Consider the following 12,575-nt stretch of genomic DNA (forward strand, 5'->3'; position numbering starts at 1 on the left):
AAATGTATTATAATATGGAGAGACAGAATATCAAAAAGAATATCCAGAACATAACTTTGAACAATATATTTTAATTTATTTGTATTCCATTGAGGAAAATAAGTATTTGACTCCTCTAGTCAAAGAAGACAAAATACTTGGTGGCAAAGCCCTTGTTTTCTTGTACAGAGGTCAGATGTTTCTTTCAGTTAATGACAATGTTTATGGATATATTAGAAATATTTTTTGTCCACTTTTCTTTGCAGATCATCTCTAAATCATTTAAGTTGTATGACTGTAGCTTGGCAAATGGGAGCTTCTGTTCCCTCCACAGGATTATTATAGGGTTAATGTTTGGAAACTGTCTAGGCCACTTCATGACCTTAATGTGCTTCTGCTTGAGCTACTCCTTCGTTGCTTGGGCTGTATGTGAGTTATTATCATATTGGGAGGCCAATCCATGACCCACCTTCAATCTAGTGGTGGTGGGAAAGAGGTTTGCATGCAGCATTGTACCTTTACATTTCTCCCTCCATCCATTTCTTGACGATGTGAAGTTGTCCTGTGTCTTGGCCAGACAAACAACCTCAACACGCAATGTTACCACTTTCATATATGATGTTTGAGAATGTGTTGTTCTTGGGATCATAGGCAGCATTTCTCTTCCTCAAAACACATCGAGTTGTGTTAATGCCAAACAGTTTGATTTTGGTGTCATCTGATTCCAGCACCTCCCAATCATATCCTAATCCAGTTTGATGTTCATTGGCAAACCTCAGGTGAGCCTGAACAGGTTCCTTCTGAAGCAGGGGTACCATACATGCACTGCAGGATTTTAATCCGCTGTGGTATTAAGTGTTTCCCAATAGTTTTCTTAGTGATTGAGGTCCCAGCTGCCTTGAGATTATTTCCTAGCTCTTCCCATACAGTTTTAGGGTGCTTAATCTCTGTTTTCTGGTTATTGAATCCCCACAAGGTCAAATCTTGTATGGAACCACAGACAGGCCTACGATTGATGATTGATGATAATTTTGTATGTCCTAAAATTTGGAAGAAATGCACCAACAGTTTGCTTCTTAATATTCAGGAGCCCATTTCAGCCTTGTTGAGTTCTTGTCCCTGACATCCTTTGACAGCTTTTTGGTCTTCCCCATGTTGGCGAGTTTAGTTTGATTGATTGACTGATACTATGGACTGATTCTGCAGATTCAATGTGTCTTATGTGCAGGTTACTATTAACGGGTGTGTTCAATTCAGATAAGAAGTTGATTGGAAGTGTCATTTGATCTGTGGGATCAGAACTCTTAATGGATGGCAGGGTATCAAATACTTATTTCCCTCAATTAAATATAAATCAATTAATATATATTCTTTAGAGTTAATTTCTGGATTTTCTTTTTGATATTCTGTCTCTCCATATTAGAATACGTTTTATCATTAACATTAAAGACTGATCATGTCTTTATTAGTGGGCAAACAAACAAAATCAGCAAGGGATCAAATACTTATTCTCCTCACTGTACATGTTTGGCATGTTAGCTGACCTTGGTCCTGGGATGCTTTAAGCGGAGCTCATGCAGGATGAGATCCGCTTCCCCCCTTATGTGGAGTATAGAGGAAGTGTAGCTGGGTGCTCTAGTGAAATGGAGGAGTATGGGGAGGTGGTGGGACAATTCTGGAAGCCTTCGTGCATGACAGGTGAAAGAGGGAGGGAGGGATTTAAATATGCGCGAAGGCGGGAGCAAGTAATGACACCTGTCAATCACTCGCAGACTTCCTCCAGATCTATATATAAACAACATTATATGTAATGTAATCACCTAGTAATTATAATTATTGTATATTTGAGACTTTTTTTAGGATTATCGGGGCTTTTTTTTAAAGATTTTCAAATACAAACAGGAAATTAAAAAGAGAGATGGGGAGCGTTTGCCAGGCGTCTCAATCAATAGTGCATTGCCGGTTCCCTTTCCAGAGAAAAAGGGGCATCGTAAACATCAAAATAATGGAGGATCCTGAGTCAACTCTGCCGTTAAGTCCTTCGTTTTATTTGTGTCCCACCAACCGGAGCATGTGGCACTAAATAAAACTAAGGACTTAACAGCAGAGTTGCATCGGGACCCTCCTTTATTTTTGACAAACAGGAAGTGATCGGGAGAGAGATGTAGATGGGGTGGGGTCAGGAAACAACTCAAGCTGAACTCCAACCTGGGGTCCCATGAATCTGTAGCCGGTATCAGGGCTTGACATTAACTTTATTGCTTGCCAGCCACTGTGGCTAGTGGTTTTCCCGAGTCTCTAGCCATCCAGATATTCTACTTGCCAAATTCTTTTAATATTATTCTTTTTTAATCATAGCGCTGTACATCTAACCTCAGAAGATGAGGTGCTTAAAGCAAGAAGATTAGTGCATGGGTTTCTAAAAATGGAAATAAAACAAACAAATAGAAACTTTTTCTTGAACTTAGATACAAACAATTGATACAAAAGGGGCAGAATGTAAGCTATTCTGATATGTCATCATAGAATAAGGTACCTGCCAAATTGACTAGTGACACTGAAATTGTTACCAGCCTCAGCCGAATTTTACCAGCATTTGGCTGGTTTGCAGGTGCCAGTGTCAAGCCCTGGCCGGTATATGGCAAAGGTGTCCTAGTATGCTGTGACAGGCAGCACTTCTGAACTGTACCATTTGGGTTTCAATTTTTTGATTATTTTATGAATAATTTATCACCAGCCTTCTGAAGGTGCCAGACCAACAAAATATTGTAAAACAAAGGAAAGGATTCCAAGCATGTGGACTCCTCACTGGAAAAAAAAATGAATCAGACGTTATCTTGCACCTTGACCAGGGATGTGCACAACAATCTTCTCCTTAACATAGTTTGTAATGTGATAATGTGATTGAATGTTTTTATTTGCTTTGCAGAAATTGGAAAAGATGACTGTGGAGGAACCTGTGATCAAAACGCTAAGTAAGAACAAAACTGAATCTGTATACAGTTTAAAGAATCTACACAGTGGAAAAACATGAATGAAGAACAAGTGTCACAATGTACTGTAGCCATGAGAAGTTATTAGCATAAACTCGCACCGTAACATCCATACATACACATACAGTAAAGGAGATCTGGCCAGTATTATCCCTCTTTTTCCCTTTCAGAATGATGCTTTGGTTACAACATTTAGCACAGCATTGATCAGACTTGATATACTGTATCTTAAGAGTTTCTAACATTCAAGTTTAGAAAATAGAGATGAATGCACTCTCGCGCCCGTGTTGCTTTTCTGATATTTTTTAAAGTGAGCGTTTTCAGACTAGGAGTCTGAAGTCTGATGAGGAGCGAATAGCTGGAAAAGCGGACAATCATCTTTATGTTCATAGTTTTCTGACCCTTTTGTCCTGCACATGCGTCTTGGATATGCGCACCACTACCTCATTTGACATTCAAATTACCCAATTTCTCTCAGTTGTATTTCAGAGAAGGGAGGGAAACCAACTTGTACCTGCGTCGCCGGCTATGAGGGGAATGGAACCACTTGCAAAGGTAGGAAAACACACACACATAAAGTACACACACACACACACACAGACACACACACACACACACACACACACACACACACACACACACACACACACACACACACACACACACACACACACACACACACACACACACACACACATATACACACGACATCATCTGGTTGAAAAGGTATGAACAATCAAAACCAATCCACTTACCTTATCCTTGGCCTAGTGGGCTTCAGATCAGAGGGTTGCATGTTCAAATCCCACCCTTCCACTTCCCACCACACTGAATGGTTGAGGTGCCCTTGAAAAAGGCACCTAAACTCCCATTCTGCTCCAGGGACTATAACCGATACCCTTCAAATAACTGCAAGTCGCCTTGGCCAAATAGAGGTCTCTTTGCCTGAAAGGCTATTGTTCACTTTAATAGGTCGCCGGCTATGAGGGAAATGGAACGACTTGCAAAGGTAGGAACAATGAAAACCAATCTACTTTCCGTGGCCTCGTGATTGACAACTTGGACTTTAGATCAGAGAGTTGCTGGTTCAAATCCCACCCTTCCACTTTCCACCACACTCCATGGTTGAGGTGCCCTTGAGAAAGGCACCTAAACCCCCATACTGCTCCAGGAACTATAACCGATACCCTTCAAATAACTGCAAGTCGCCTTTGGCAAACAAAAAGCGTCAGCAAAGTGTAATGTAATGTAATTTGGTCATTGTACTGTAGCTGAGACCACGCAGAGGGCTAAATGTAAAGGCCACTCTTGAGTGTCTTTGACATACTCATGGCCCAATGCCATTCTCTTTGCCTGAATGGCAATTGTTCACTTTAATACAGTATGTGGGAAATGAATGCATGAATGCTGAGTAGCATTGCTCAGAGAAAAGAGAGATATCCTCCGTGCCCCTGCACTCCACAATCTGGTGCGTCACGGGAAAGGACTGGTAGAGGCAGGGTAAGAAAGGAGTCAATAAAACAAGTAAACTTCCACATCTGAAGATGCTCCGGTGACTCCTTTCTTTCCCCAGCATTACTCTGACTTTAAAAACAGACTGTTTATAGACATTATTCCGCTCCTCCCTCCAGGGGCGGGGTGGTGAAGTGCCATTAAAGTTTAAAGAGGCTTAAGACCTTAACCATTTGATATTCTGGGCATGTTTCAGCGCTGCCATGGGCATGTACGTATTTTATGCAAAGCTTCATGAATGTGTTTTTGTAGCCCATAGAGTATGCCTACACCTACACTTAAGTTAATATGGGCTTTTAAACAGCCAATAGTGTGGTGTCCCCAGCTCGACCCTGAAAACATCTCTGTGATGAATCATAATGTGAGATTGAGAGCCAGGTATCCACAGCCACCGTTTGCTAAGGCAAACTCAAAACATATTATGTACATTGAGATAATATACACTTTCTTCAGATTTCCTCTTTGTTTATTCGCCCACGAACGTTTCGGGCAGAGCCCTTCTTCAGCATGTAATCGTTCGTGGGCGAATAAACAAAGAAGAAATCTGAAGAGTGCAGTCCTTCGCTTCATTCATTCATTTATGTTTTTTGTGGTATTCAGCACCCAGTTAAGAACTGTTAAATTAGCCTATTTAGGCGATAGTGTGAACGCGTCTTCTCCACTTTTGATAATATACACTACTCACAATACATAAGCATATTGTTATTTATATGTTGCTATTAGTATTGATATTGCTAATAATGAATGAGAAGAAACTCAATTTTCGGTACTTGACAGTTTAACATTAACAGTAGTAACAGTTTTAATATTTATTACTCATTTTAATATTTATTGACTACTCCCTATCCCATATCTCTGAGGTTAGCTCAGACAAACCCTGACTCTCTCATCATATCTTACTTTACCAATAATATCTTACTTTACTAAACTCTTGTGAGCAATGTGAATATGATCTGTGCATTGTATACAGTAGGTGTGCAGATACTTTTGTCCATGTACAGCGTAAAATAGCTACTGTTACTAAACATGAATCTGTACCGTTTAATAAAGCCATGTACGCTTCTCTTTCCAGAAATGAACTTGTGTGAGACTCAGAATGGTGGCTGCTCAGAGAATGCCGACTGCACCCATAAAGGACCTGGAGAAAGGGCATGCATGTGCAAGGACGGCTACTTTGGAGACGGGGTCGAATGTTTAGGTACAGTAACATCATTTTATGATTAGTTCTTGAATGTGTGGGTATTATAGTTAATAATATAGATAAGAATAAATAATATAGTAAATAAAGAAAATAATGTTATTCATACAGTAATCCTTTGATAAATGGGAGTCTATTCTGTCTTTCCTATGTGCAATCATGCCATTGAGCTAGTCTGTAGTTACATGTACGTGTACTGAATATGAATGCTGCTTTATGCAATTGTCCAATTTAAACTGAGTTGAAGTCAAACAACTGAAGTGGGAGTTGTATCAAGGCAAGTGCTGTACTCAATGATCTCTTAATATCAGCATCTATTTAAATTGAGGGTGCATGGTGGACGTGGACTCAAGGTATATCAGGTTGTGAATGCAATAGTACAGAAACGTCTTGACCGTCTCAGCGGTAGCCTATACCTTTTTTCCATCTACAGTATATCACGAAAGTGAATACACCCCTCACAGTTTTGCAGATTTTTGAGTATATCTTTTCATAGGAAAGCATTACAGAAATGTAACTTTGACACAATGATTAGTGACCTTTTAACAACATATTTAACCGCTTAAATTTCTTGTTCACTCAGAAAAAAACAAAATACAGCCATTAATGTTTGAACATGTACTCACAAAAGTGAGTACACCCCAGATTAAAATCCGGTAGAGAAGGGGCTATGTTGGCTCGAATCGTCTCGAAATGAAACGAAATGAAAAGGGATGACAAGGGAGGTCATCAGTGTGCGTTTCAATCTTTCTTTGCATTGAACTTTTAAATTTTGAGTCTGCATCTGGCTTAAATAGATTGGTGTGAGATTTGAATGCAATCCTATGGAGAATATCATGATCTGCTTCAGTAGTCACAGTGCATGTTGACATGCATGTTTCTTTTAGGTGTATTTCAGATTGCCAATGTTGACAGCATTCATGCATCCCCAAACCATGTCAGTCCCACTGCCATGCTTGGATAGTGAGAGGATACACCTTTTTTGTAAAACTCACTTGTTTACCACCACACATGCTTGACACCATCTAAAGCAAATTTGTTTATCTTGGTCTCAAGAGAGATGAACAGACCAAGGATATGGATCACTGCAACCATGTCGTGTGATCTGAAGAGACCAAGATAAACAAATTTGCCTTAGATGGTGTCAAGCATGTGTGGTGGTGAACAAGTGAGTTCTACAAAAAGGTGTATCCTCTCACTAGCCAAGCATGGCAGTGGGACTGACATGGTTTGGGGATGCATGAATGCTGTCAACATTGGCAATCTGAAATACAGCTAAAAGAAACATGCATGTCAACATGCACTGTGACTACTGAAGCAGATCATGATATTCTCCATAGGATTGCATTCAAATCTCACACCAATCTATTTAAGCCAGATGCAGACTCAACATTTAAAAGTTCAATGCAAAGAAAGGTTGAAACGCTGATGACCTCCCTTGTCATCCCTTTTCATTTCGAGACGATTCGAGCCAACATAGCCCCTTCTCTACCGGATTTTAATCTGGGGTGTACTCACTTTTGTGAGTACATGTTCAAACATTAATGGCTGTATTTTGTTTTTTTCTGAGTGAACAAGAAATTTAAGCGGTTAAATATGTTGTTAAAAGGTCACTAATCATTGTGTCAAAGTTACATTTCTGTAATGCTTTCCTATGAAAAGATATACTCAAAAATCTGCAAAACTGTGAGGGGTGTATTCACTTTCGTGATATACTGTATACTGTAATTGCTCAAAAATACAAGGTGTTTTGTTTGTACTGTATATCTCTATGACCTTTAAGGTTTTAACAAGGTGCCATTTTTTTTCCTTCACAGAAAGAGACCCATGTCTTTTCAAAAATGGCGGGTGTGATGAACATGCCTTTTGCATCAGAACAGGGCCAAATTTGGTAAGTGCACAGTTTTATTTCTCAGTCTGTTCAGGGGTCTATGTAGTAGGCGTGTGTTCAAAATATCGGTATTGGGATACAGTATCGTGGGCGTCTTCACGATATACGTATCATTCAAAATGCCTGTATTGGGATATGTTTTGCGGGGCTCTTCAATACTGAGGCATCAGTATTGATATTTCATGTGCAACAAACAATTAGTTTATCAAGTTGCTGAAACTGCATTTGACAATTGCTCCTTGCAATGCAGTTGTCCAATGGCTTTGTGAAGGCCATGTTTTACATACAAAAAGTAACATTTGATTATACAAATGTCTGTTTCCTTAAAAATGTTTTTTTTTTACAAAAAAGAATAACATCTTTTTAAAAAGTCTAAAATATCGGGATATAGGCCTATATTGCTGTGAAGACCATGTATTGGGATGCACGTGTATCGCAATACGTATCGTATCGTGAAACCTGCTCCTTTTCTCTTATCGTGAGATGGTTGCCAATACCCACCCCTACTATCTAGATCTAGAACATTTCATATCCTCCCAGGATTTGTAGCCAATTCATTTTTGAGTCCTGGGATGTGGTGTGTATTAAAGCATTGACAAACTAGTTCTGTTGGCAGGTGAGTCAAAGGAAAGAAGTATGTGGTCAACCAGTAGCATAAAAGGGCATTTCATGAACACAAATCCATGTCCATACCATACCAGGCTCTGAACTTTGAACTTGAAACTTTGTGGAGTTCTTGGAAATAACAAAAGGAGCAAGTGATTACATTTTGGTAGAGATCTGGAACACCATCCGGATCCAGGTTTTTTTTTTAAAGATTCTTCACCATGCGGGATAGGGCGAATTTTGACGTTCCAGTTTCTAACAACTAGTCAAATGTTCTAACAGCTTCCTTGGTGGAGGTCCGCACTCTCTGAGTGCATTTCTAGTTTAGTATGTTTGCATTTTGTGTCTGTCAAGTTTTTCCTGAGCGTTAAGGAAAAAAATATTGTGTTTAGAGTCCAAAATCTTTGCTTCACTGTCCTGCCAAGTCTCACAGTATCCTAACCTATGTTCCATGCATTTCAAGTGGCGATTTATACGTGTGATGATCTCATTTCTGTATGGTGTGTGAAATTAGATAATGACGTCCCATATTGTTGTTGGTTGTTTTGTCCTAGCATGCGTGTCACTGCAAATTTGGCTTCAGTGGAGATGGAATAGTGTGCAGCCCACTCAACCCTTGCTGGAAGGTCAGAATTCTTCTCTTTCTTGACAATAACAAAGTTTTTGCTTGAAATTTGACAGTACAGTGAAGATACAATCAGTGAAGTAGTGAAGGGACTCCACCGCTCATCTGTTGAGATGGTGCAGGATTTGATGGAGACTTCTAAATAAAAAGTCTTGCACAAAATAGCTTTATGGGGACTGCAAGCTTTAGACCATTATCAGGCCGACCGAAAGCTTGCAGTCCCAGTAAAGTGTTTAAAGCGTGTTGTTGGAAGCTGCGGTCTACTTACACAGAGCAAAATGCACCAGTTATCTCCAGTCTGTCAGTTTTTTTTTTCTTGGTTACGTTGACGTAGCAATAACTCCAAAGTCCACATTTTTAACAGTTAATCCTCTACTGCACATCGTTGCCCTTGGGCAATGCAATGTTTTTAAAGCCCCATGCCCAGTGTATGTTCTCTTTACATGCTCAAAACCAATCAAAACGCTAAAAAAGACATCAAATAACAATTTAGAGTATTTTTAAGTGTAATGTTATACTGCTTTGTAGAAAGTGTCTTTGGTACTGTATGTGAAAAAAATATCTATGTGATTTTATAGCATCATTACACAACATTGCCCTCAGGCAACAAAATAATATGTGGTGGGGGTACAAAAAAAGTTGAACTGTAATACTGAAAAAAAATGTAAATGATAGTTGTGTTTTATTGTTGGTGAAGGACAACGGCGGGTGCAGCATTAATGCCAAGTGTAGGCAGACCGGCCCTGGGGAGCGTAACTGTACCTGTTACTTTAGCTACAGGGGAGATGGCATCACCTGTACAGGCAGTGTCTCACGCGTGAGTACCATTTTGTAAATACTGAATGTGTGAATGGCTACGTTTACATGAGACATTTAATTCGGAATTAACTCACTTCAATTCTGAATAAAGCTTTATTCCACTTTGAAAACGTCATGTTAACACTTGACAATTCGGAATTAAATGAAAGATCAAAGTGAATTCGACTGAACTTTTTAATTCTGAATTATTAATTCTCCTGGCAACACCTGCATCTCCAGTCTAGCGGTGATGTGCTTTACACCACCGCATCCGGCACTTTGCATTGCACTTTGTAGCGAAAGGGAGTAGAGTTGCCCAGCTGGGACTCGAATTCAGACCTTCTGGGTAGTAAACTGGGGCATGAGAAATACTGTACAAATTTACACATGATTATAAACCTGAAGGAAACATTAAGAGTAATGTATAGAAACATTTTAGAATTCCTCATATAATTCCATACTTGTGAACTTATTACAGGAGTTGCTTCGTCTTCCAACTGGTCGGTGGTATCGCAATGAGCTGAGTGTGAGTCTATTTTTTTTTTTACTTTTTGATTATAATTAAACCAAATGGCAGCTTGTAGTACCCTGTAACTTCAATGTGAAATTCATGTAACAAAATATTTGATGAAACACCAACTAATGCATTCTGTTTTCTATTTCAGCTGTCAAGGATCAGAGATATTTATTCAAAAGGACCTTTAACAGTCTTTGTTCCTCACACCGATTACACTGGAAACCTCACAGTATGGCAATCTTTTTGCTATTTTGATTAACTTTAATTTAGCAAACTTGTAAACCCTGCACTGTACATGGTTTTATGTCTTCCTAAGGCTACGGTCACACTTGTACCTGAAGTCACCCAATTTCTTTTTTTCCCACCCATATGCAACCCATTTCCGATCTTTTATTTACAGTCTGAACGCCACAGAGTAGAGTAGAGTACTTTTATTAATCCCAAAGGGATTTTTTGTACAAGTAGGCATTTGTACAATTACTTTTCAACTTTGGCCGGCCTACAGGAACATGGAAGCAGAATCGTCTCTCATAGAAAATTAATGAGACTTAAATTTCAAGTTTTGTGACTGTAAAAACTTACAAATATGTTTAATTTATGCCTATTCTGGTACCACGGGCTACCCTAATACCCACATTGCATGGAAACCACACTACCAGTCAGTCATGTAGGAGGATAGGGAATGGTACTGGTGGAAACCATACTAGCGGTCAGTCATGTTGGAGGATAGGGAATAGTACTGGTGGAAACCATACTAGCGGTCACTCATGTAGGAGTATAGGGAGTAGTACTGGTGGAAACCATACTACAGTCAGTCATGTAAAGGGATAGGGCAGAGAAATGAGAAACCATACTACAGTCAGTCATCTACTGTAGGAGGATAGGGAATGGTATTGATGACAGTCCTGGCTTCTATTCTGGTTATAGCAGGTGGTGATGAGCTATTGAAATGACCTTGGAAACATCATTTTTGTTTATACAGAATACAAATGATGTCTACCCTCATGCATCGATGTGATGTGTTCACATTATCCTTAATTTTGTTCATCCTGGTCATCTATTTGATTACAGTGTGTTGTTGCCCTTGCAGATTGGTCCGTGGTACAATGCCAGTCGGGTACCTGACTTGCTGAGGTACCACATAGTGGGCTGTGAAGAGCTGAATCTTAATGACCTCAAGTCAGCAACTACTTTGGTGACAGCATCTGGGTACGAATTGAAGATCAGCGTCAAAGAGGTATCTTTACAGTTCTCCTTTTTGTTGTTGTTTGGGGGCTTTATGCTTTTATTATAATATGAGAAACACTTTTCTTCTCACAAACACCTACTGCTGAACATATACTATAATTAGAAAATCAAGATATGTATCCAATGTATTTGTTGAATATGACACCATTTTTAAATATTGTCACCTGTATTTACAGGACTGTTCATTGAAAATTATTATTATTATAAACATTATCTTTGACACATGGTTTATGATAATGACTCAGGATATGTGCTGTAATCTTTCTGTATTCCATTTTTTTTTTTTTTTCTGTAGGGGGTCGTGTACCTTAATGATGACGCAAAAATAGTTGAGAGTGACCATTTATGTTCAAATGGAGTCATCCATTTTGTGGATAAACTACTAACCCCTTATGATCTGGGAACAAAAACAGTGATACCACCTAAGGTGTGTTATGCCCTTTAGCTCTGATTTTTAATGTTTTAGACTCCGATTGCATGGCCATGAGTATTTTTATAGGTGTGGATAAAAAAAACTGTTTTAAAGGGACACAATATAGGATGACGTAGTTTGCGCGGTGCCCGTGACATGCCTGTCTCAAAATCTACACAGTAATGAAAAAATGCTGTTTAAATAAAATCGCTGTGAGAATGTTTCTCATCACTGAATGCCAGCAGTTGATACAAATCTGAATACGGTGTAAATTGATTTTTCGTATGAGAAGTGTTTCCCACAACAATCAACAATCGCTCTCACAAAAGTTACATTAAGGTGTTTTCTGACAGCGAACCGTGAAAGTGGTCGCGAGAGTCATCGTTCACTTACTAGAGTGACTCAAATAAGCATCGGCTGACTCAGGAGAGTGATTAATTAAACTTTTAATCCTACATATAGACCCTTTAAGTTTTAAGAGTCCTAAAAACGCTCCTGAATCACATACGTGTAAATAAGAAAATCCAAGAAAAACATATGTTAACGTGGTTCCACGCTAATTTGAGTCCATGTAACAATTGAGATTTCCATTATCCACATGTAATCGGGATCTAAAATTATAACTTTATAAAAACTGATCTTTTTTAATATCCACATATAAACAAGGCCTCAATGTTCGACTCTCCTATTCACATAGACTTCACTTTGATTTCTATTTAGCTTAACGTGACTGTTGCCGCAGAGGCTTATGGATACAGCCAGTTCAGCAAATTGCTTAAGGTTGGTTAATGATTAC

General features: G+C 39.1%; 1 protein-coding gene across 1 annotated transcript in view; it reads left to right on the forward strand.

The window, feature by feature from the left end:
- The window catches only part of stab1 (stabilin 1), a 70,326-nt gene that overhangs the window by 30,302 nt on the left and 27,449 nt on the right, over positions 1-12,575 (forward strand). Inside the window, exons 40-50 of the mRNA XM_063215232.1 lie at positions 2,909-2,954; positions 3,451-3,527; positions 5,557-5,682; positions 7,500-7,573; positions 8,734-8,805; positions 9,502-9,621; positions 10,081-10,128; positions 10,268-10,348; positions 11,210-11,356; positions 11,663-11,794; positions 12,500-12,559. Of these exons, the coding sequence (XP_063071302.1) occupies positions 2,909-2,954; positions 3,451-3,527; positions 5,557-5,682; positions 7,500-7,573; positions 8,734-8,805; positions 9,502-9,621; positions 10,081-10,128; positions 10,268-10,348; positions 11,210-11,356; positions 11,663-11,794; positions 12,500-12,559 (983 nt within the window). The remainder of the gene's footprint in view (positions 1-2,908; positions 2,955-3,450; positions 3,528-5,556; positions 5,683-7,499; positions 7,574-8,733; positions 8,806-9,501; positions 9,622-10,080; positions 10,129-10,267; positions 10,349-11,209; positions 11,357-11,662; positions 11,795-12,499; positions 12,560-12,575) is intronic.

This window comes from Engraulis encrasicolus, chromosome 14 (assembly GCF_034702125.1).
Source record: "Engraulis encrasicolus isolate BLACKSEA-1 chromosome 14, IST_EnEncr_1.0, whole genome shotgun sequence".
Classification (NCBI taxonomy): Eukaryota; Metazoa; Chordata; class Actinopteri; order Clupeiformes; family Engraulidae; genus Engraulis; species Engraulis encrasicolus.